This window comes from Passer montanus, unplaced genomic scaffold, assembly GCF_014805655.1.
Source record: "Passer montanus isolate IOZ18808 unplaced genomic scaffold, ASM1480565v1 scaffold49, whole genome shotgun sequence".
NCBI lineage: Eukaryota > Metazoa > Chordata > Aves > Passeriformes > Passeridae > Passer > Passer montanus.
Genome location: NW_024369818.1, coordinates 6,340,097 through 6,363,802, shown reverse-complemented (window position 1 = coordinate 6,363,802; position 23,706 = coordinate 6,340,097). Strand labels below are relative to the sequence as shown.

Here is a 23,706-nt window from a genome sequence, read left to right as displayed (position 1 = left end):
TGCTTCTCACCACCATCATGTGAAGTAAGTGAATATTCACATTTTAGAGACGGGAGCCTGGTGTATTAGGTAAGGCAATGACGTGGCTGGATGCCATCTTGTCAAGAGCAGAATTCATGTGTCTTGCTTTCACTCCATTGCTGTAGGAACTGTGTGCCCCTCTCCTTGAGGCAGCAGTCATCAACACTCCTGGCTCTCTGCTCTTCCAGCACTCAACTTGCAACTTCTTCTATGATTATACATCACAATTAATATTTCTCCTGAAATTTGATTTAGTTCTGGCTCCTAAAATGGAAGTCTGTAAAGAGAACAAAGTGAGCATTGCTCGGAAACTGGCATGTGGAGGTGATGTTTCACATGTTCCTGTGCTTCCACCAATTCCCATGCCCTGCTGGGCTGGACTGCAGCAAGATCCAAGCACAATCCCTTTGTCCATCCTTCCTTCCTGCTTCCCCTCCCTCCTCCCTCCCTCCACCCCCAGGGAGGCTGTCCTACTATGTTATTTTTTTTTCCTTCCCCCCATCCTCCCCAGCTGTATGTATAAGTCCCTAACCGAGCTGTCCTTGCATCAGAGGCCAGCTCAGGGGACAGGGAGCAGGGCCCAGCAGCAGGATGGCTCAGGGCCTCTTGGGGCTCATGCGGAGCCGACTGAGCACCAGCAGAACCCACCTCGTCCTCCTCTGTGGTGTGACTGGGCAGCACAGCCCAGCCAGCTGGTGGGCAGAGAGAGGCTTCAGCTCCACGCTCCAGGACGCCCCTGGGGAGCCCAGGTGGGTCAAACGCTGCCTTGCTGCATCCAAAGGGATGGGCAGGCACCTCTGCCTTGCCCCGTGGCAGGAAGAGGAGAGAGGCCAGCAAAGCCATGGCCTGTGGGAGGTGGGGGACAGGACCACCACCCTGGGGAGCAGGTGCTGATGGGGAGGAAGGTGGGGGCAGCCTGAGAGGTGCTGCTTCCCATCCCTGGAGCCTGGGGACCTGTCAGAGGTGTTAGCCCTGCCTCCACAGCTGGTGGCTGGCAACCAGGTGGTGAAGGCGACAGAGAGGCACAAGAGTCCTTTGGTCCATTTCCCCAGCAGGAACTACTGCAGACTCCCTGCCAGCCTTTCCTCTCTCTGCTTCAGAGACAGTTCAGGAAGAGAAGGTAAAATAAATGTAATTTGTGGATTTGCTAGACTAGTATGATCTGGGTCAGACTGTAATCTGCTAGGCATTGAGAGAGGGATCCCACCATCACAGAAAATACAATAAACTATTTTGCTATCTGACCTTAGAGAAAAGTCATAGTGATAACCCTGCTTGGTGGGATTTATGAAGACTCATTATCAATGGGATTTCTTTCTAATTGGTTTGTTGCTTATGAAATTATCTCTGGCAGTACTTGTAGGCATCTTGCTGGTTTGTATGGCCTTGGAGAGTATCTTTTAGGGAAAACATTGACAGGGGGAAGATCTGCTTTCTTGAAACCTCCCTCACCACTTTCCTGTGTCACAAAGGGTTTGAGATTTCATTTTTTAAAAGGAAATAATCAGTTGCCATACACTGAATTTGCAGTGTTGAGTTTATCACATCCTGGTAAGATCTTTCCAAACCTCTGACCATTATCCAGCTGAAAAATCAATTCAGTTGAAGCACTAAGTGGCATTCTATCACTTTACCATTTCTATTGTGTAACAAATTATTTCACCCATAAAGATAAACCAAACATTGCCTAGAAACATGGCTATTTGCCATAAAAATGGAATAACTCTGATCCATCAAAAATGAGGATTGTTTTGTTTTGACATTTGAGGGCTAGTCTTTAAATTGCGTATTTAGAAATATCTGCAGGTGTCTTTATGAAGGAATCTGGTGTATGTTGTCAACCTGATGAAAGAGAAGCTTCTGCCACTGGAGAATGCCCTGGGCTTTGGGATGATGGGCCCTTGGGTAGAGCCACACTCAGAGTTACAGGACAAAAGGCCCAACCACTTCCAGAGTGCTGCCTTTTTTCAGCACAGGAGCTGGGACCTTTGGGTAACTAGGACCTTCTATATCTAAGTGAGCATTTGGTATGTACACTAAGAAAAAAAAAAACAATGTTTGCTCATGTGCTTCCTCTAGCAAATATAACAGTCTCAGGATATACTTGTCTTGGTGAGAAATCCTGAACACTGCTGTCAGGGTAGGATCCTTCTCCAGATTGGTGTGAGAGCCTGGTCAGGAGGAGATGAACTGGATGCTGTTTCCTATTCATTTGTAGATGCCCTTTCTGCAAGTTATCATTAAGAGAAGCTGATGGTCATGTTCCTAACTCTTGGCCAGATTAAATCTTGCAGGCTGTCAAAATAACTAGCAGATTTTCCTGAGCGTGGATCACATCAGCTCAGAGGAAGTTACTCAGCCCAGTAGCTCTGTAAAAGCTGGGGCTGGGCATGTCTCACCACAAGAAGGTTCCCTGTGATGGAGTTAAGGAAAGGCGTGGGCACTTCATGGAAGAAAAAGCAGCAGAAAAGGAACAATCATCAAGTATCCCCTTGGGAAGGGAAGAGGAAGCAAAACATGAACGACAACAGCCCTTCTTGCTGGATTAGTATCTGATCCTCAGACTTTGCTTGTAATTGCATCCCTCTACCCGGGATTAAGAGCCCAGGCCTGGGACTTGCAAATGCTCTGCCTGCCTGCACATGCTCTCTCTGCCAGCCAGCCCCAGCAGGGGCAGCATGTGAAGAGCACCTGCACTTGTTTGTGCACAGATAGACATTTTGTGAGCTGTTTGATAAAGTGGGAAATATTTTGGGGTAATTCATATTTGCCTGCCACTGAGAACTGATAATTTGAATTTTTTCTTATGTGCATGGCATAATCCTTTGAGAAAATGTTTGTGGGCACATTTCCCTCTAAGTGCCATGTCTCTATCACTCAGCCAAAAGACCTCAATTGTGGATGTGCAGAAAAGGGTGAACTCCTCTGATTTTTGCAAATTTGTCTTACAGCTCTGAGGATCAAGTGACAGTGCATTTTATAAATCGGGATGGAGAGCGACTAACAACGACAGCCAAAGAAGGGCAGAGTTTGCTGGAAGTGGTAGTCAATCACAACTTGGCCATCGATGGATTTGGTAGGTGCAGCAGGATATGTGCTTGTGCTGTTAGGGCCAGTGGGTACTTTAGGAATAGTGCAACAGTACGTATGGCACTGTGTTCTGCCAAGACCACAAACAAGCTTCCCTTCCTCACCAGCTGCTTGCTGGGTGGCTCACCATGCTGAGATGGCAATGTAACCTCACACTGTCACACTGCCATTCCAGCAGCCTCTGTCAGTGCTTTTGGCTGCATGGAGCTGATGTAAAAATTTGGAAAGTGATGGTGATTCTCCCAGAGAAGAGGCAGGCTGGAAACTGCATCCATCTGTTGTGTTTCCTAGCAGCTCTTTTGACACGCTCCAGATCTGTTAAAGGGCCTTTTCTCACACTGTTGCTAAAGATGGTCTCTCTCACCCCCTTATTTTTCCTGATTTGCTGTCCTTCCCTTGCTTCTCCACCAGGTGCCTGTGAAGGGACATTAGCCTGCTCTACCTGTCACCTCATCTTTGACAAGGACACCTTCCAAAAGCTTGATGCCATCTCAGATGAAGAGCTAGACATGCTGGACTTGGCATATGGACTCACTGACACGTAAGCCTCCCTGCTGATCACAGCAGATCCTCAAGCCTCTGAGGCAGATTCTCACCTCTTTCCAAGGGGATGGAGCTTGTTCTGTGTCATAGCTGTGCCTTGAGAGCTGTTTCTCTTGAGGCACAGCAGATCCTTAAGAGGAGCTTTAGTGAAAACCCATCCTGACCCAGACATCCTGGTGTGGGTGGGGGATTTCTCCCTTAACTTTGGGAACAGAGGAGCCTCACTTCATGTTTTCTTCTCAGATCGCGCCTTGGCTGCCAGGTGTGCGTTAAGAAGTCGATGGATGGTGTGACAGTGAGGGTCCCCATGGATGTGTCGGACATGAGGAAGCAGCTGGAGGTTGGAAAGCAAAGCAAACAGTGACTGGAAACGTCTGCTGCACAGCTTACACCCTCATTTAGGCGTGGCAGGGTACTTAGCTCTTGGTTGACACTGTTGCTTTTTGTGGCTGGCTCGCAGTAGGCCATAAAGGTCTGATTCAGTACAAAAGGCGTGTTTGGCAAATCTTTTATTTGAACAAGGCAGCACGCTTAATAGGGTCTTTGGTATGTATTTTAAGTGCTTAAATGCTCTGCTGAACGCAACTGGATTAAAGTCTATGGCTTTATGTTTCCCTGGGTGGTTGTCAGTAAATATCTCTGCTGTAAGTGACTTGCTTTCTCCTTTGAAATTTAAGAATTCTGCTATTCTGAGTAACTGCTGAGAATTTTGCAAGGCCTGGCTCTTTAAAAGTGGAGCAGACTTTTCCAATTTGGGAAGCTTAAGAAGAGATTGCTCTTTGCAAGTCAGTGTACTGATGGGCTTGGTGATGTAGGTAACTTGAGTTTGGTCAGCAAGAGCGTTCTGAGGACATTTGTGTGCTGACAGTTCCTGTAAGCAGGAATCACTTCTATCATCTTGAGATGTTTTGCGTCCCTGAATTTCTCTGTGCTGTGAGCAGCCACTTTCTCAAAAATATTAAATTTTCTCATTGCTGTACTACCCCACACGTCAAATAAAATTCTAACAGTGAGCCTTTTAGACCTACAAGATGCACTGTTGTGGCAGCATGAGCCTGGCTGGAATAGGAGATGGATGGAAATTTGGTTGGCTGCATTAGGTGCAGCACTGCCAGCTGATCAAAGGAGGTGATTGTCCTGCTGTGCTCAGTGCTGGGGGGGCCTCACCTGGAACAGGACACTGAATATAAACAGACATTGTTCTGTTAGAGAGGATCCACGGCAGGACCATGAGGGTGATGAAAGGTCTGGGGGGAAGCCTTATGAGGAGTGGCTGAGGTAATTTGGTTTTTTCAGCCTGGAGGAGACCGAGGTCAGACCTCACTGTGGTCTTCAACATCCTCACGAGGGCAAGCAGAGGGGCAGGTACCAATCTCTTCAGTCTCATGACCAGTGACAGGACTCGAGAAAATGGCACAAAGCTGAGTCAGGGGAGGTTTAGGCTGGATCTCAGGAGAAGGAGTGGCTGGGCGCAGGAACAGACTCCCCAGGGCAGCAGCAGCCAGCCTGAGCTAAGAATCGTGTGGACAATACACCTCGGCACATTACGGCATTCTTGGCACGTCCTGCACAGGGCCTGGAGTCGGACTCGATGATCCTGAAGGGTCCCTTCCAGCTCAGGATATTCTGTGATTTTACGGTTCTGTGATTTTACGGTTCTGTGATTTTCGGAATGTCAGCTCGACCTCGGGGCCTAGGCCGCGGGGCTGCTGTGGCGGCGCTCTGCCGCCAGGGGGCGCGCGGGGCGGCGGCTGTGAGGAGGATGAGGAGGAAGATGATGATGATGAGGAGGAAGATGATGATGAGGAGGAGGAAGATGATGATGATGATGAAGAGGAGGAGGCCGAGCCCGCGGTGGCTGTGCCGCTGTGCCCGTCCCTCCTCCTTCCTCTCGCCCTGACCGGTGCCCGGGCCTGTCTCGGCTTGCCACAGTTGTTGTCTAATGGTCTCTGTGCCCCTCCATGCTTTCCTGCTGCGGACGCCAGCCCTGCCGCGGCCGGCGTGGCCTGCTGGCCCCGTGGGCACGGGTGATGAGTGACACTCTGTGAATCCTCTCAGTGGGCTTTGGCTTCCTCTCTGATCCTTCATGCAAAAATGGGTACAAATGTTTATCCATGTCAGAATTTATCCTTAGCAGAAGGGAACCTGCGGGAAGGATTTTTGGCATGGGACAGAACCATGTGCTGTAAGAGGTGATGGCAGCAGGGTGGGTTTCTGCAGGGTCCCAGCCCTGTTTGGGGACCATGGATGTGGGAATGTACTAAGGCTACAGGTTTGTGGTTGGCATGTGACAGGATAGCCCTTTGCTTTGTCATACATCACAAAAGTCTTCCAGGCTGTGACTGTTTCTCCCAAACCTCTTCTCCTCCAGCTTGTCGCAGGTTTACTGTAAAAAAAGCAAAGAGAACATTCTGTCACTTGCAAAGCCAAGGTGATCTGGAGCTTTGCAGTCCCAGTCCTCCGTCCCCACCTTGTTGTGAGCTTGAAGCTGGAGCCCAGGCTGCTGCTGGAAAAGGTCAGCTCTCTGCACACTTCCTGGCAGGATGGCAGCAGAGGGAGCAGCTTCTGCCTGGGAAGGGTTGAATGACTGCTGTGCTCCTCTTCAGAGTGTGGCTGACCTCTGAAGAAAGAGTTTCTAGGACAAGCTGTTAGCGTGGAAATGCAGGGACTCAGAGTAACCCGTGCTGCTCTGGTGGGGCTGTCTGTCCCTCAAAGGTGCCATGGGATAACGGAGAGGCCTCTGCACAAAGGAGCTGCTACAAAGGATGAGGGAGAGTATGTCTTGGAAGACTGGCTTTCCTGGCAGTTGAAACATCAGAAATAGAATTGGAAAGTTTAAAGTAAACTACAGCAGCCTCAGGAACATCTGTCATGTTTCTGTCAGCCTGCAGGATAAGGAAAGAAATCATATATCCTGAACAGAAATAAGGTGAGGCTGAACTGCATGAGTCATTTCTCTTCAAGGCAGATGAGCTGGATTTGTTTGGCCTTGGTCTAAATTGGGAGCAGGACCTGAAGGCTCCTCACTTCCTGGATGGTGACCATGGAACACAACTTCCCAAGAACCTGCATCTGGTGGGGCAGTGGGTAGGGGTTTCAGTATGTGACAGGCCAGCATGGTCTAAATGATCTGAAAAGGGGCAGAGAAAGAAGGGAAATCTGTTTGCATCTCAGGGCTATACATTAAGGGAAAGTGTGGCCTTTCTGGGGCAGAAAGCCAACCAAGTGTCTGTGTGTTTGTTATTTCTTGTTACGAGCAAGCTGGGTGCTTGTGGAACATTTTCAAGATTGGTCTCTGCGTTGCATTATTGTCTGGCTCATGGAAAAGGAGGGCTGCGAATTTCCAAGCCCAGAACTCTGGTTTGTGTTACCTTTTGCAGGATTTTGTTTTGTTTAAAATAAAGAAAACTGCTATAATACAGAGCTAGGTTAGAGCAGCTACCCAGGGAATTGTGCCCACATTAGGTAGCCTAACATGAGGCAAGGAAAATTGTATGTTTTTCCCAGCCTTACCCAGTGTTTCTCTAAAATAATCTCTTTCTAAGTTGCTTGTGCTCTTTTTAGGTGATCCAAATTATGAGCTCTTACTCTGCGTTTGGTTCAGGTCCCCTTTGTTTGACCTGAGCCCAGCCACTGAGCTTACATCTGTTAGTATGTTTAGGATACAGAATCATCTCTCTTCCAAGAACAGACAGGCTTTTCTTATAATATTTAGTGCTGTTTCACCTTCTTGAAAAGACAGGAGTGATGCCTAGACTGCTGTGCTGGCAGAAGACATTTTGCCAGTGTGGCCAGCCTGGCAGAGCTGGGCTGGGAGGTGAGTGTCTTTCACAGCAGCTCAGTGCAAATGCCACCACTCTGACATGGAGGAGAGGGGAGCAAGAGCAAGGGAACAAAAGGTGACAACACCACAATGACAACTTGTGTGTCTTTTATTAAAACAGTTACAACTGTAGCTCTGGAAAAAAAGACTGTGGATGCCTTATTGCTGTTCACGTGTGAGGAAAATTATGTTGGTGGCGGAGTTGTGTTATGATTATATACACCTTTCATTATACAAGGGCCACAAAGGTGATCTGGGACAGAGAGTGCCACATCTGAGAGGTAAACACCCTTCATCTAACAAAACAAACTGTATACACCTTGGAAAGTGGGCTCTGGGCTTCCCCCTGGTTCCCTTGCCCTAGCATTTGATGATGTGAATTTGGAGTGCTGGGCCAGGTTCCTGTCACTGACCCTCACAGGCACCTGGCAGATGAGTGGAGGGATCTGACACCAGATAATTTTACAGAGGTGGCTTTCCCCTCTATGCAAGAACTGAACCATGGCAGCTGTCATGCTGCTCTGGCTATTTGCAGACACTCAGCAGCTTGCAGGGATACTTCTTCCACAAGCACAACCTTTCAGTCATTAGGATTAATGTATTTCTCTTTTCCTTCACCCATTCACTTCACTGAGTAAAAGGATTGTCTCTCTAACAGATACCACCATAGAAAACTCTCATGTAACTTTCAAATGAACCATCCCAAACCTTTCAACCTTTGAGACCTTTCCCACTGTTTCCTTAAAACAACCTGTCACTCTAATATGGTGCTCTCAGCATCTTTTTAGAGCTCAGCTGGCAGTGTCACAACCCTCTAACAAGTCCCATTATGTCTGTGGCACTTCTGAGGATGGCTTTGAGGGATGCTTCAGGACTCCACTGGCTGCATCATTGGTGGTCCTTACAAGCAGCCTGCTTAGCACATTGGAATTCCCCAGAACTAATTCTGCTGGAGTGCACAGGGCCATATGCTCTGCTGAGGGGGAACTGGGTGTTTCTCTGAGCCAGCTTTGCTGATGAAGCCTGGACAGTTTCAGTTTATGGACTGAGAACTTTCTGGCAAGACGTGACTTTGCTTCAGCATCTACTCAACAACATTCCTGACAACTTCCACAACTCCTTGACCTCGTGCTAAAACCAAGCTCTGCTCAAGTCCCTCTCAGCATGACCAGGAGTTTAGTCAGTTGCCTCATCCACACTGCCTCTAGAAAAGGGCATCAGCATTGACAGAAGATTGTCAGCTTTCACTAGCACTGAAACTCCTGGCTACTGAGCTACTCCCAGAGGACACAGAAGAACATTCACAGCCCTGTCACAGTGACAGTACTAAAATCCTTTATGGCAACTGTGTCTCTGTCAAATGCTAACTTTGGGGAAGGTATGAGAAGAAAGAATCACTGTGTAATTAATTCCAGAAAAAAGCAATCTTGGGCTTAAAATGTTACACATGCTGTCTGTCAGTGAATGCTGGACTTTGGACTCTGGGCTCCAGCTGCTGATTTTGGAACCCAGCCTCAACCAATAATGGTTGAGGGCTGTGAGCTAGACCAGAGCAGACAGCAGATGAGCAGAGTGAAGCAGCAGTGATTTCTGGAATGAAGGTGAAGAATTTTCCTTTGGATGTATGGTTGTGATGAACTGTGAATAATGGTGGGTTTAGTGCAAGTGTAAAGATTTTTAACTAATTATTAAGAAGCATTAGCTGTCCCTGTTGTCCAGTCATCCACCCACACCAGCAGCTGACTGGAGAAAATAAAGCAATGTTTCTCTTTTCCTGCTATTAAAAAAATGGAGTCAGGCCCTGTACAGGTCAGCTAATTCAAGGACAGGGAGAGTCTGGTGGTATTCACTCCATTCCACACCCAGCCAATGAAGTCTCTTTCATCAGAAAAGGGCATAAAGAAAACACAAGAACAGCCCCCCACCTCCCACCAAAATGAGTATTACATACACATTAGTGTCACTTTACACTTGTTGCCCCAGGCAGCCTGCTAAATTCTTCACACCCTGATCATATATTACAGAATATTTTCTGTTGCACATACACATAAAAAATTATTCAGTTCCTCCACAACCATTGCCTTAGACAAAAGTCTCTTCTGCAAACACCGCTGTGTCACGCTCTTCTGCGGCCACCTCTGCCAGAGGCTGGCTCCTGAGCCACTCTGCCCTGCTGCGGAGGAGCTCCTTCTCCACTGCTTCCACCTGTGCTGTGGGACAGGGCTCGTCTTCATCGTGCTTGAAATAGTCCCTGATGGTGTTCCGGATGGAGTCGGGGAGGATGATGTGGATGGTGTGGCTGACTGTGTCCAAGCCCTGGCTCTGGGTTGGCGCCTGCGCCATTCCCACTGGTTGTCTCTCCAGCTCCTTGGGAGCAGAGGCACTTTTGGGGCTCTGTCTGAGCTTGGCCTGCAGGGATGGGACCGTCGGTTCGTGGTGGTAGCGCCTGGAGGACTGCAGGACAAGGGGGGTATTCTGCCCATAGAAAACTGTCTGGGGGATGTGGACTCTCACAGTCTGCAAGCCCTTGGACAGGCTCTGCCCACTGCTGCTGCTGGATGAGTCTCTGTTGCTGGTGTTTGTCACAGATCTCTGCTCTTCTCCCACTTGAGACCCCCAAGAGCTTTCTTTATTTGGGGCCACATAAAAAGTTATCTTGGTGCGCTTCAGGCTTTCCTGGCTCAGAGGGCAGTCATCAGTGCCTTTGATTTCTATGTTCTTCACTGTCTTCTCCCTGTGCTGCTGGTGGCTGACCTGTGGGGATGTCTCACTGGATGGGCTGGCAGCTGGGTACTCAGGGCTTTCTTCAAACTCTTTGGTGTAATCCTGGCTCCTGGGCCCTGGGCCAGGGCACCCTGAACAACTCAGCTGTCTCTCCTCCTCTTCCCAGTCAATGTCAGTGAATGGGCTTCCCATGGCAGCTCTGCTGACACATGGAAAACTTTTCTGCTCTCCAAAGCAATGACTGGCCTCTCCAGCCTTGGGTTCACCCTCATGAAAAGTGTCCAGATTGCACAGGTGTAAAGGAGACGTGAAGGATTTGTGCCACTCTTTTTGGGACCTCTTGGCAGCTGTGGGAGACACAGCATGAAGCCTGGTAGAAGTGCCAAACATGAATGGCAGGGATGAGACATCTGTGGGACTAATGACTGATGACTCTGAGCAGTAGGAGAAAGCACTGTCTAAGGAGCTAAGAGAGGAGGCAGACGGGGAGGTGGTGGTAGAGGACAGGCTGGAGAAGCTGGACCTGTTGGACAGGCTAGACTTCTGAAGGCTGAGCTGCTTCACCCTGGAGGTGGTCTGAGGTGATTGCCACAAGTTCTGCCTGGCCTTATTAACCCCAGGGCTTAGGCCTTCATCAATGAGCTTCTGGCTCTCCATCTGCAGCTGCCTGAGCCTGTGGATGTAGTCTGTGTGGCTGCTCATGATGGTGGCGTCGCAGCTGGACTGGCGGGCCACTGGCTCGTGGCTCTGTGCGGGCAGCTGGGAGCTGAGGCAGACGCTGGGCTCCGAGGAGCAGCGGTCCCGGGCTGGGCTCAGCGAGCGGATGGAGCCGATGGAGCAGAAGGAGCCATCCTCCTCCAGGAGCTCGTAGCTGTCTGCACTGGCGTTGGTCTGGGCTTTGCTCTGGTAGCAGGCTGTGATCTCGCTGAACAAGTCCCAGTCTTCCTGATCCTCATCAAGTAGCAAGCATCTGGGTTCTCCAAAAATGGCATCTGTTTCAGATTCCACGTGGTGCTTTGGCCCGTCTGGATCACAAGTGGAAAACTCCAGCTCATCAGAGGAATCATCATGCTGAGCCAAGCCTATGTCTGGGGCAGAGGATGCAAATTAATTTGTTGCCATATATATAGTACCTCACAACCAAAACAAAGAAATTATATTAAGCCCACGGAAAAACAAAGATAATCCATTATTCTCACAGGAAATAATAAAAAAATTCTGGCTTGATGACCAGTTTTCACCACTGGCCTTATTCATAGCATAGCTAACAGAGACAACTCCATCTCTTTCCATACAACCATGAGGTTTAGCCTTATAGAACTAACGTGGAAAATAAAAATACTGCTGGGACATGGCAGTGCTAAGGCTATGCTAAATTCTTGCAATGGCTGGAGTAGGTTTAACAGCAGCCATGGAGAAAGACAGCCATTGCTGGAGACACATTGGAGTTTCTGCACCTCAGCCCTCTGCTTTGCTATCTCTTCCTGCCTATGCTTGACAGGCAAAGAGAAAACCAAACCCAACTGATTTTCAATGCTGTTCCTTAAAAGAAACAGGAAGGTAAAGCAAACTCTTTTACCTACTAAAATATTTTAAATATTTCTGGAAGTTTTACTACCATCAACTCACCCAGAGATTCCGCTGAGTTGTTGGACTTCTTTATGTCAGGTCTTTGGAACAAGGAAGCAATATCACCCCCAAAAATCTCTCCTGAGTTTTCAATCAGAAACTGCACTAACAAGGCCACCTGGCAAAGACAGGAATTCACAGATTCAGTTTCATGAAAACAGAGCAAGTAAAATCATACCCAGATCATTTCATTTTTTTTTACAAAGATGAAATTTCCTCAAGAAGCTGTTAATAATGTGGCAGTGCATCTGTATGAACACCTGAGGCAAGAATATGAACTATGTGAACTGGTGCTGTGAGCCAGGTATAACACATTCTACAGTTTTCCTCTCTATTGCTTGCACCTCATAAGCCACAAGCAAGCATTCCTCCTTTCTGGTGCACTGTTGTGCTCATTGCTTATTTTGTTCCAGCTGAGGTGGCAGTGTCCAACTTCAGCTGCTCCAATTTTCTTGTGCTTGCTTGGCTGTATAGGAAGCTCATCTGGTGAAGCAATCACTGCTTCCCTTTTCACCCTGCACAGTCTGAGGGGCTAAACCCTCCCAGCATGGGCACAGCTGCACAGAGGAAAGGCCTGGGTGCCACTCAGCCAGCACTGTCGCTGGCCCTGTGCCTTCCTACAAAGGCAGTGCCCATAAAAAGCAGTGAAAGGGGAAAACAGAGGTTTTCCCAAACCCATGGAAGATTACCTTCTTTGTGGACCGGCTCGCCTCTTCAGGCCCAGTGGGACTCGGTAGCCACAGCATATTGGGCGCTATGCAAAGAGCCAGGTTAAAGGCATTCATCTGGTTCACTCCAGAATTCTGCTCAATATGATGCAGGACTCCAAAGAGGTGTCTGAGTAAGATGAGGTTGGCCTCTGGAAGCTGGTTGACAAGACTATTCAGGGAGTGGAAAAAAAGGAAAACACAGCTGTTCACAAACATCTACTCCTTGGATTCCAGAAGTTGCATCTCAAATCTTTCTCCCCCTCCTGCCCCTTTGTACCCAGCCTGAGACATCCACATTTGATAATAAGGTGAATCTGTATCCCTCCCCTCCACCAACTCATGTGAGAGCCACAACTCTGCACCCAAATTGCCCGCCTGCTCTGGTCTCAGAGCTGGGGGGACAAGGGACTTGGAGGAGGAACCCACAATGCCTTGGCTAAACAGGGAATGGCCAGAGGAGACAGGAGACAGCTCCAGGCCAGCAGCACACCAGACCATGCCACTGCTGTGTCATGTGCTGTGGGGAACACGGATAAAGAAGGCCCAGGATAAATGGTAAGGTTCAAAAACTGAGCTGAGCCATGGTTTAATAAACAGGAGATCCAACAGGAGGCTGATAAACTGCTCATGCTCAGGGCAGCAGTTTCAAGGCAGTAAAGCCATTTTCAAGGTCCACATCTCCCCCTTGACAGGGCTGTTTCTTCTAACTGTCAACATGATGATCAGCCTCATTTCGTACACATAAGAATAAAGTTACTGTCATTCAAGATTTAATTCTGCTACCATAGATGCACTCCTGGTGCTTGAATTATTATGCTTTTTCAGTTTACTTGTTCTGGTAATTTGAACTAATCATCAGAAGAGAATTTTTTAATTACTTTTTTTGGGGTCAGATATGTTAAGGATGTTCAAAAAAGACCATTGAAAAGAAAATTTTCTGATCAGTGACACCGGCAATTGGCAATAGCTCCTCCCCTGTGGCCTGTAATCTCCCAGAAAATGAAGGCTATTCTTAGGCCCATATGATCCCCTTTTTCCACCAAAAGAAGCTTTTACAAAGGCTTTTACAAACCTTTTGATAGCTTCAATCTTATGTGCCCGATTTTCTGTGTCCACAGCTGCCATCCACAGTCCGTGCATGTCTGAGGATAGAACACTGTCAGGTATATTTCGGAGAAAATCCTGAATTAAATATATATATGCAGAGCAGTCTGGTCAGTTTTGAATTCCTGGTTTCAGTTTCACAATATAGTCACTGTTCATTCATATTAAGCACAAGATAAAACAAGACACTACACAAACATGTTTATTCTCCCCTCCCATGCCCACCCAGCTGTCTTCCTCAGGCTCCTTTGTGGCAGCACTGCAGGATGAACAGGCAGCCCTTCTGTTTTACCCCTTCTCCAGAGCAGGACTGTCCCTTTTCCAGTCCAGCAGAGGACTCAGCCCTGGGGCTCTGCACTTATCTCTCTGAAACATTTCTCAGCTAGGAGGGCTGCTGGTTTTTCTCAGGGGACTATTTAACAACTCAATGTATGTCTTGTGTTGGGAAGTGCATGAATATCAGGCCAACAAGAAAAAAGGGGATGTTTTTTTAATGCTTTGGTGCCTAAATTACTCTGACCAGATTTAATTGCCAATACAAAACACAATCTTTTCCTTACTGAAACATAGGTCTTATCACAAGCTTCATCCCCCACCCACCACAACCCCTCTGCTTGGATTTAGCAGCTGCTTTCCCTCGTGCTTGCTGGCTGATCAGAGGGTGAAGGCTGGGGGTCCAGAGAGCACAGGTCAGCTCCTGTTTTGGGGGTTGCAGAGCAGCTGCCCCCAAGTCCTACCAAAGCTTCTCCAGCCTCTTCCTTGCATTCAGAAATGACAAAGAACATCTGTGCTGCTGCAACCAAAGGGTTTGATGCATATGCCAGTGCAGCATCTGTCATGTTATTTGGCTCTGTACAGACATCACAGCTGCCTTGCAGGTGGACATTACTGTATTTCCTGCTGGGGGTGGTTTGGTACAGGGAGGTGCCAAAGGGAGCCCCATCCTGAGGGGCTGCACATGTCTGCATGTGAAACCCAGGTCACTGTATCACCTCTGTGTATACAAACAGGTGAAAATGTTCCTTGCTGGAAAATGCTTTCTCTTCTCCTGAAATCCTCCCTACTCAAAAAGGCTTCCTTAAAGAAGGAAGGTACCATTAGCCCAGACAGTTGAGTTACTGGGCCACACATACCGTGATGACAGCTGCAGCCACAAACACTGACTCTCCATCCACCTGAACATCATCTCCAGAGTTCAGCTTCTCTTTCAGTTCCTTGCAAATCTTGGCATTGGCAGAACGTCTGAAAATGCCCCTGGTAGAGGGACCTTCATGGTACAAGAGGAGCAGCATATCCTAAGAGAAAAGCCAGTTGTACTTTAGAGGCTAACACTTTACCCTCTTGTTTGTGTATATTATACATCATCCATTGTAGCAGAAGACCAAGTCAGTAATGGGAAGAAAACAATACAAGAGATTTATCCTGATCTAACCAGGGACAAAAGCCTGACAGGCAAGCTGCAGATAAAGTTCATGTGGGCACACTTACCCTGTGACAAGTGTGAGCCCAAGGGACTCTTGTAGTGAGTGAGTTCTAGGCTACATAGCATGGCAGGATCCACTGACATTGCCCATTGTCAGCTGGTGATGACCTTGAGACACCCACTGAAAAGGACAGATGTCTGTGCATGAAGTGATGGGGATTACCCAGGACAGGGTTGTTCCCACCCTCCTTACTGAGCTGAGCCTGGATCACAAGTAAACTATGGTCCTCTTCCCCATTCAATCCTCACCAGTGCTGCAAGTGGCTTTAAATGCTGGGCTAAACACATCAAATTCACATCAAGACAAGCATTCCAGGCTGCTGCTTACCATGATTGGCTTGGGAAGGATTCCATCAGGACAGACAGAGGACAGGGACAGGCCGAAGAGCTTCCGTGGTGTGGTAGGTGACTGTGAAGGAGGGCTGCCCGTGGGCGTGCTGGTGCTGCGGCGCAGGGCCCAGTTAATCAAGGACTTCTTCCTTTTGGTGTGCTTCTGCAGGGACTCTGAAAGCCAACACAGACCTTCATTACACACCCGTCTGTCCTCCTGCTGGAGTGATCTACAGTGGAGGCAGAGTTCCCAGCAAAACAAGCACTTTCTATCCTCACCTGTTGATTAACTGCACTCTTAATGGGGATGGTTAGACAATATACAGCAGTGAAACCACTTATTCATCTCTCAACCATCAGCAAAACTCTCAATCACCATTCTTTAGTGATTGCTGTCTCTGCAGTGCAAGAATCACTTCACTCTTGTGACCAGTGACTGGCCTTGAGAAAATGGCATGAAGCTGAGTCAGGGGAGTTTTAGGTTGGATCTCAGGAAAAGGTTTTTCACCCAGAGGGTGGCTGAGCACTGGAACAGGCTCTCCAGGTCAGTGGTCACAGCATCAAGGCTGTCTGAGTTCAAGGAGCAAATGGACAATGCTCTCAGGTGGATGGTGGGGCTCTTGGGTACAGGGCCAGGAGTTGATGATACTGATGGTTCTCTTCCAACTCAGTATTTTCTATGATTCTATTACAATGACTTGTAGTTGAAGACTAATGAAGGACTGAAAGCTAAGTCTGAACATTTGCACAGAGAAATTTCACCTCTCTGCAATCTCTTGCTCTTTACATTACATTCAGGTATGAGAGCACCTCTGGGATACATGAACAATGCCAGAGGAGCTCAGCACTGCACTGGACAGCCAGAAAGGCTCTATCTGGCTGTACCACACTCCTGCAGCCCCTACCTCTCCTCAGCTGCATTGGAGCCTGGAGTCTGGGTTTCAGGACAAACAGGCACTGTTTTTCCTTTGGGAGCTGAGCAAGGAAGGAAGCCTCTGTCCCATCAGGCAGGAGAGTGTTATTGTTGGTTCTTTGTTGATGGTCAGCAGAGTCCCGGAGGCAGCTCAAGGCGATGCTGAAGGGATGCTCGTGCCCTGTTGAGCAGAGTTGTGTAAAGAGCAAGCAAAAATGCAGAGTTATGGTAAAAATTCTTACTGTTCTTGGAAAATTTCAGCTTTGGTGATCTCTGTGGTGAATGCTTAGAACTTAACAGACAGAATTCAGTGGTTAATTTTAAAATGTTTCTTCTGTGTTGAAATAATCCCCTACAGATCTGTAGCACTCAAGCACCATTGTGATTGTCCTCAAGGCCCCCATAGACACCTACCCTCCCTCAAGCCTGAAGAGTTTCTAAAACCTAAACACAAATTGTTAGAAAGAAAAGTTTTCAAATAAACAGCCTGTGAAGGCAATGATACAAGTGGCCTACAAGTGCTTGTGACATCAGTTTAGTATTGGATTAAGGTAGCAGTTCAGAAGATAACAACCCATATGCAACAAACTGGGTTTTCAATATTTGAGAACTGAAATGCAATGAAAACTAAGTAAGTACCAAAAGAGTAGGATAAACATGTTAGCTTCATAACTAGAGGCCTGTAAGTCACCAATAGATCAGTGAAAAATTCTGCTTCTTTCAGTTGCCAAAGTGCTTTCCTCTAGATCTAAAACACTCTTGCTGGATGACTGCAGCAATTGGTTTGGCTCTGACAGAGCCCAGAGGCAAAGGGCCTGGGAAGTGGAGATGCTCTGTCTGACAGAGGTCAGTGGACAGCTCTGTCACAGACAGTGAAGGTGGGCTGAGGCTGCCCTGACCTCCTGCTCTGCCTGTCAGGAGATGCCTGCAAAGCTGAGCAGGAGAGGAGGAGCAGCCTCCACACCTGTAACCCTGCAAGCTCATACCAGTAGCCAGGCTGAGTTAGGCTTTGAGGCATGTCCTACCCCTGAACCACATCTGCTGCAAACAAGGCACTTCTGGGGCCAGCCTAAAGATCTCCAATTTATTTGGAGCATCTGCTGAAAAGTGTGATGGGCTCCCACCCAGAAATGCACAGATTTGCTTGGAAAAGGCAGGTAAGTGGGAAGTTTTTCAAAGATATCACCATGCTTTGATTAAATGTGGATGATGAGATGATAAAAGCCAAGTGACATCTCACAGCAACTTGATGCCACATCTTACATCAAGAACAGTGTCCCTACTATTACTTTTTAAGTGAAGAGTGCAATGTTTGTGATGTTTCTCGGCCACATACAAGTTGATGCCACATCTTACATCAAGAACAGTGTCCCTACTATTACTTTTTAAGTGAGAAGTGCAATTGTTTGTGATGTTTCTCTGCCACATATGCTAATACAATTTATTACTTTTTCCTTTGGTGCCAGAATGAAGAACCAAAATGATGCTCAGTATGGGAGGGCTCTTACCAATGAGAGGGTAAGCAGGCTCATCTTTTCCTGAGACCACCCACAGGTGGTGTTCACTGGTCCTGCCCTGTTGGGTGAGGAACAAAGAGGAAAATGTTAGGGGCCAGAAGTGAGGGTCCATGATATTGCCCTCCACTCAGAAACAACAGACAGCAAATCTACCCTTATTCACACACACACTGTCCTGTGAAGCAGATCCTGCCAGCATCCTTAGCTGAGATCTGTCACCTGCCACTTACAGGGAGCTCAAGCTGTAGAAGGGTCTTCTTCATCACACTCTCTGCAGTTTCCACATTGGACACATTGACTTCAGCAGTCTAGAAAGGCAACGAGAGAAAATACAGGAAGCTAAGACAAAGGTGAGAAGTTTGGTTGCAGTTTCTTGTATTTTCAAAATCTGGGGAAAATGTCACATCTCTGTCTAATGACTGTCTTTACTAAATGTTCATGGTTGGATGAGCTGTGTGAATTTGAACTACACCAGAAAGGATGACGGGTATACAGCATGAAAGCTATTCTCCACTCCTTTTTCTATTATACCATCCAAAGATTTCATCCAGCAGAAAACACAGGAGGTGGGTGGTGCTTAGATGCTGTGTTTGATCCCATCAGTGTCTGGCTGATTATAATGCCACTGTCACTCAGAAGGGTGAACATGGAACTTTGCAATGCTCATCAACCACGAGTGTCAGGGGTCACTCTTTGAGGGAAGAACACCCAGGAGGCAAATGTGACCCACCAAGCTCGGCATGAAGCCAAGAAATGTATGCTAGACTGGGACACATTCCAGTTAATTAATTCAGGACAACACACCAGTGACTCTGTGATCAATATCCTCATTTCATAGCACTGGAAACAGAAATTGACTGTGGCACTCAGCCACAAACTGTCATGAATTTTGAAGTGAAGCAAAAGGAAAAGAGAAAAGAAGTCAGAGGTGGTGAATAATCTTAAGAATTAAGTGCTGTTTGGTAAGGGCCTGGCTACCTCCTAATTTCTAAAACCAAAACTCTCCAAGTGGGCTTCCAAGTGGGAAGGATGCAGATACCCAGATGCTGGAATATCAGCACAGCCCTGCATTCTCTTCCCTACTCCACAGACCCCTGTGTAGTCTTGATCTGACAAGCAGGTCCTTAGCTTTACTTACAGAAGAACAGTTGTCATCATCCAGCACAACGATCTGAAGGGTCAGATTCTTCAGATACTCATTTTGTTTTACCTTATTGATATGCCTGAAAGCCAAAGAAAAGGGGAAGGGATGTAATTTCCCAACCAAATTTGAGAAGGACCCTAAAATTTGGATGGGACATCCTCCTTGGCACTGTAATAAATACAGATTAATTATGACATACATGAACGTAATGTTCATAGTGAGGCCACGTGCTCTTTCTGACTTCTTTATCTACCTGGATCACAAAAACTAACAATCCCCCACATGCAGTACTTCAGTGCAGGTAGATGTGTCCTGCATAATACCTTCCAGTGTTTCCTCAGGATCACTACTGTTCTCCACAAATCTGAAGATTTCTTCCCCTCTTTCTCTCTATATAAACACTTTTGTCTGTGTGTTAGTGGAAGCAACATATAAAACATAAAAGAAAAAATTGTAGCCTCTAGATGGAACATAATAATTTTAGTTCAAATCAAAAAACATCTGAAGAATCAGTAACGTTTGTGACACTTCCACAGTGATTAGCAAAGTCAACCTCCAGCTCCAAAGGAAAAAGGATGCTCCATCAGTATAATCTTCTGATGGACCCCCTTTTTTCCCAACTGTTAGCACCAATTTTGCACTCTCCTGGGGGCATCTATATTCAGATTTCAAAGGTGGGTTTTTCAAACAGCACTTAGACACTTAACATGCTGAAAATCAGAGCACAATTTGAAGGGCAGGTTTCTCTAAGGCCTGTAGAGGAACCACCTGGAAGGAGGATGAAAGGAGGGTCACTTACTGCAGTAACGCTGACAGCCACCGTTCCTTCACATCAGCTGAGCTGAAGACAAAAAGGGAGGCAGATCATCAAACAAGTGCTGAATGGGTAACAGCCTTTGGAAACTCTACCCAATTTCATTTATATATGTGGCTGTAAGTCAAAGTTGCTTCCTGCAAAGCCCTGGAACAAAAGCACAGTCCTTTCCTTCTTCTGTTCTATTTTAACAAATAATAAAAATAATAATAACAAAAAAATCCCAGCAACAAACTGGACCAGGTTTCCTGTCAGACTGGTGAATGTTCAGATAAGGGACAAATCCCTTTCTGTGAAGTTGGAGTTAACTCATCCTGTGAACCCTCATTATTTTTGCAGTGACCTTTAATTGCTATTTTCTTTCTCCTAGTATTTCCTTCCCAATGTCTGCTGTTCCTAGAACTATTGCTGCCAGCACAGGTTACCTGGGTTTCAGGGTAAGGAAATGGAAAAGGAAATGGGCCCTTTAGCCTCAGACATTGTTTCACTTGACACAGGGAGACCTGAGTAGCTACTGGGATGCAGAGGGAGGTCTGATGTGTGATGAGGTACCTGAAGGTGACAACGTAGTTGGTGATAGGCCAGCCAATGACAAATGAATTCTCAGGACTCATCTTTTTCTCTGTCACTTCGCTGAGACAGGTGCCAGTCCACACTTCACTCAGATGCACTTGCTTTTTCAGCTTCAGGCTGGAGGAGGATCTGCAATGGAAATTATTAAACCCTTAGGCCAGAGAATAACATTTGGACCTCCAGAGTCTGACCACGCTCCTTTCAAGTCATGCAGATGCAGTTAGAGCTCTTAATTTATATGTGACAGAAGGAGTCAGACAAAGTCAGTTTTGTCCTTCTGCCTCTCGCCCTCATGGTGTATCTTCAAGCAACCTCATAAGGAGATGGGCAAAACTAATTAGACAACCTTTTTCTTCAGACAAATGGAGTGAAACATTAATACCAAGAAGAATTTGTGAAGGTGGAAGGGAGAAATGCCACATTTTAAATCCACATTTCCAAAGAAACATTTTTTGGAGGCTGCTGGGTGCTCTACAAATAGATCAGAGCCTCATAGAATCATAGAACCTCATGAGCTGGAAAGTACCCACATGATCATTGAGTCCAACACCTGGCTCTGCATAGCACAGCCCCAAAAATCCCACCATGTGCTTCAACAGCGCCTACTGGGGAAAAGGAATGAGTGGAAATTCCTCTTACTTGGACTTAGTAATGACCAGCACATCACTCAACAAGATCAGATGTCTTTCCTGGGTCTGCAGGCCCACGGTTAGCTGCACTCGCTCGTCCAGGATGAAGGTGGAGCCTGGGCTGCTGAACACCCCACTTGGCAGCCCATTGTCTGAATGGGAAGAGGAAAGAGTAGTTTCCCTGGAGGAGTAAGAAAAAGCACAAGACTTTGTCAGGAGCTTTCCTTTTCTGTTTTGGAGGAGCCTGAGAGCTCCATGCTTCTCCCAGCCCCTACTGCCCTCTCTTATGACCCACATTCACCTGCCTCTGCACAATTAACTGCACCAGCCTCAGACAGAAAACTGCCTAAAACCCACACCAAATCTTGTGAGATTAATCTGCTGAGATAGTAGTTTTTGAGTAATTTCTCACTCAGGTAAAAGATTTCCTGCACACGTGTGTGAGCTATGACTTGAACATGGAAAGCCCGTGGCTCATGGCGTGGCTCAGCTGGGCGTGGGGGGCACTGCCCTTTCTCTGCATATTTTCCATCCAGACTGAACAATTTGTCAGCACAAGAGTTGCAGCAAAAAGAAAATGAACTACATGTACTCATCTAATTCCAGACATCTGATTCTGGCCTGCCCGCCAGCCATCCAGCTTGTTTTTTCCACTGAGATTCATAGAGGTGCTCACCATTTCCAAAAATCCCTGAGGGTTTTTGCATGTTGACTTCAGTCAACAAGGCAGCATGGAGATTGAACCAGACCCTTTCCCTGTGCTGGAAGAGCTCTGCCAAGTGCAATCTCCTCACCTGCAGCTCAGCAGCCTCAGCACTGCTCTGGGCTCAGGTCAGCTGGCACACAGCAGCTCCCACAGCCATTTCTGTGCTGCATGAACATGGAAGAGTTCCTGCTCACAGTGTTTTCATGTGCCTGAGCCTGACTTAATTAGTGAACCTCTGAGACACGGCCTTAGTCTGACACAGAAAAAAACCCACAGAGATCCTCCTGTCTCTACACACAGACAAAAATGTGTATCTTGCTTGCAGGCAGGATACTTGCCTTCCCTGCAACCCTCAGCAATTCTGCTTTACCCTCTAGTCTGAGGACACTCTACACAAACAAATCAAAAATCACACGAGCTGTAATTGCAGTATTTTTGATGTTGTTGGTCTTAACTCAGTTTCCACTGGTCTCATAACTGAACTCACTTGATTTCAGGAGTGAGGTTAAAACCAGCCTGTAGCTGCTTTACTAAAACCCTCCTCCATCACAGGAACACCTGCACTTTGGCAAACAGAAATTCCCTCTTCCCTCCTCCACAGCCACCACCAAGTGAATCTTGATGTAAGCAGCTGTGGGGCTGTAAGTGAAAAGCTTAATCACCTTCAGATATGACATTAAAAACTCTCCATGTCCATCAGCTGAGCAGTGGGAGCCACAGCATCTCACAATCCCAAGCAATGGATTTCCTAAAGCTGGAGGATCACCCAGCTTTATAAACACAATGGCAGGATAGCAAAAAAATCTCACTGATGCTTTCATGGCCTGAGCAAAGATGGCACTGGACCAGCTCCCTCCATAGCAATTCATCACAAGAAACATTTAAAGCTTCCCTCCCTCCTGAGGATATTCTCCAGCCAAATAAAGTCAAGAATTTGTTTCTCCTCCTCACTTTTTTTTCCTTACTGCAATTTTTTCCCTGCCACAGGACCAAATTGCCCTCAACATGGTTAAATGAATTTGAAAACCCATTTGGTTTCAGTCTGTGCAGGCAGAAAGATGGAAACAGGAGTCAGAAAGGTATTTTTTCTACCTGGAATGGGACTTTGATTTTCCAAGAGCTTTAGAAATGGCAGATGAGGTAGATCGTCTTCTCTGGACGATGGGCTTCATCTTCTGCAAGACAAAAAGACATTCAAGTTAGCCTGGCCACCTTGGAAGCAGACCTGATCATTCTGCTCATTGCACTCTTCAAATTCTCTTTTTGTCTAGCTAATAATCATGAAACCTCAGCACTGAAAGCCATGATCTGTGCTGCCAGACACCTCCCTCCTTCCTGATCATTAAAACACCGGTCAACTCTCACATTTATGTTTTCACAGCCAAATCTTAAAGTCATTATATGAACAAACAGAGGGAAAAAAATCCCAAAGTATGAAGTTCAAGAAAAAACTTCCTAACACTCATACTACAGAATAGTTTGTTAAGGAAAGATAGAGAAATACAATTTAAAACAGGACCAGACAAAGATATGACGAGCATATAATATTCTAGGGAGTTGTAGTTTATCAGCTGGAGGAATGGATGAGGTTCCTTAGATTTTTCTCTATTTTCATTTTCCGTGACTCACAGTTCAGCAAACAGGTTGTTACCAGGCCCCTCTCCAGGCAGCCCAACCTTGAGACACTTGTGTCTTTTTTAACAGCCACAGCCACCAAGTTTTGTATAACACAGACCTGGAGTGACTGTAATGGTGAGACCTAAGAGTCAGAAATGATAACTATCCAAGTCAACATATACAGAGGTCACAGGTCTCCTTCTATTTGCTAAGTAAATTTTGTGCTGGAGAAAGATGAGAGATTTTAGCCTGGGAGAGAAATCCTTACATCAGTGACTCTTGATTAGTAAGCATGGGAAAATCTGTCCCGTGGCTCATTTCTAATTTCAGCATTTG

General features: G+C 46.8%; 2 protein-coding genes across 2 annotated transcripts; one reads left to right on the top strand and one right to left on the bottom strand.

Moving 5' to 3' along the window:
- The first annotated feature begins 555 nt into the window (after nt 1-555).
- Nucleotides 556-4,681, top strand: LOC120508721 (adrenodoxin-like). The gene is made up of 4 exons (XM_039722601.1): nt 556-770; nt 2,973-3,097; nt 3,523-3,652; nt 3,898-4,681. The coding sequence occupies exons 1-4, from the start codon at nt 613-615 to the stop codon at nt 4,016-4,018; spliced, it is 534 nt and encodes a 177-aa protein (XP_039578535.1). The 5' UTR covers nt 556-612; the 3' UTR covers nt 4,019-4,681.
- Nucleotides 4,682-7,568: 2,887 nt separating this feature from the next.
- Nucleotides 7,569-22,925, bottom strand: LOC120508720 (rho GTPase-activating protein 20-like). Its single transcript, XM_039722600.1, has 14 exons — nt 22,846-22,925; nt 21,058-21,228; nt 20,398-20,547; nt 19,831-19,872; nt 19,026-19,110; nt 18,118-18,195; nt 17,879-17,945; nt 16,363-16,551; nt 15,456-15,631; nt 14,778-14,939; nt 13,613-13,722; nt 12,520-12,709; nt 11,831-11,948; nt 7,569-11,289 (listed from the first exon to the last, which is right to left on the bottom strand). Exons 1-14 carry the CDS (start codon nt 22,923-22,925, stop codon nt 9,560-9,562), a joined length of 3,348 nt encoding a protein of 1,115 aa, XP_039578534.1. The 3' UTR covers nt 7,569-9,559.
- Between the last annotated feature and the right edge of the window lie 781 nt (nt 22,926-23,706).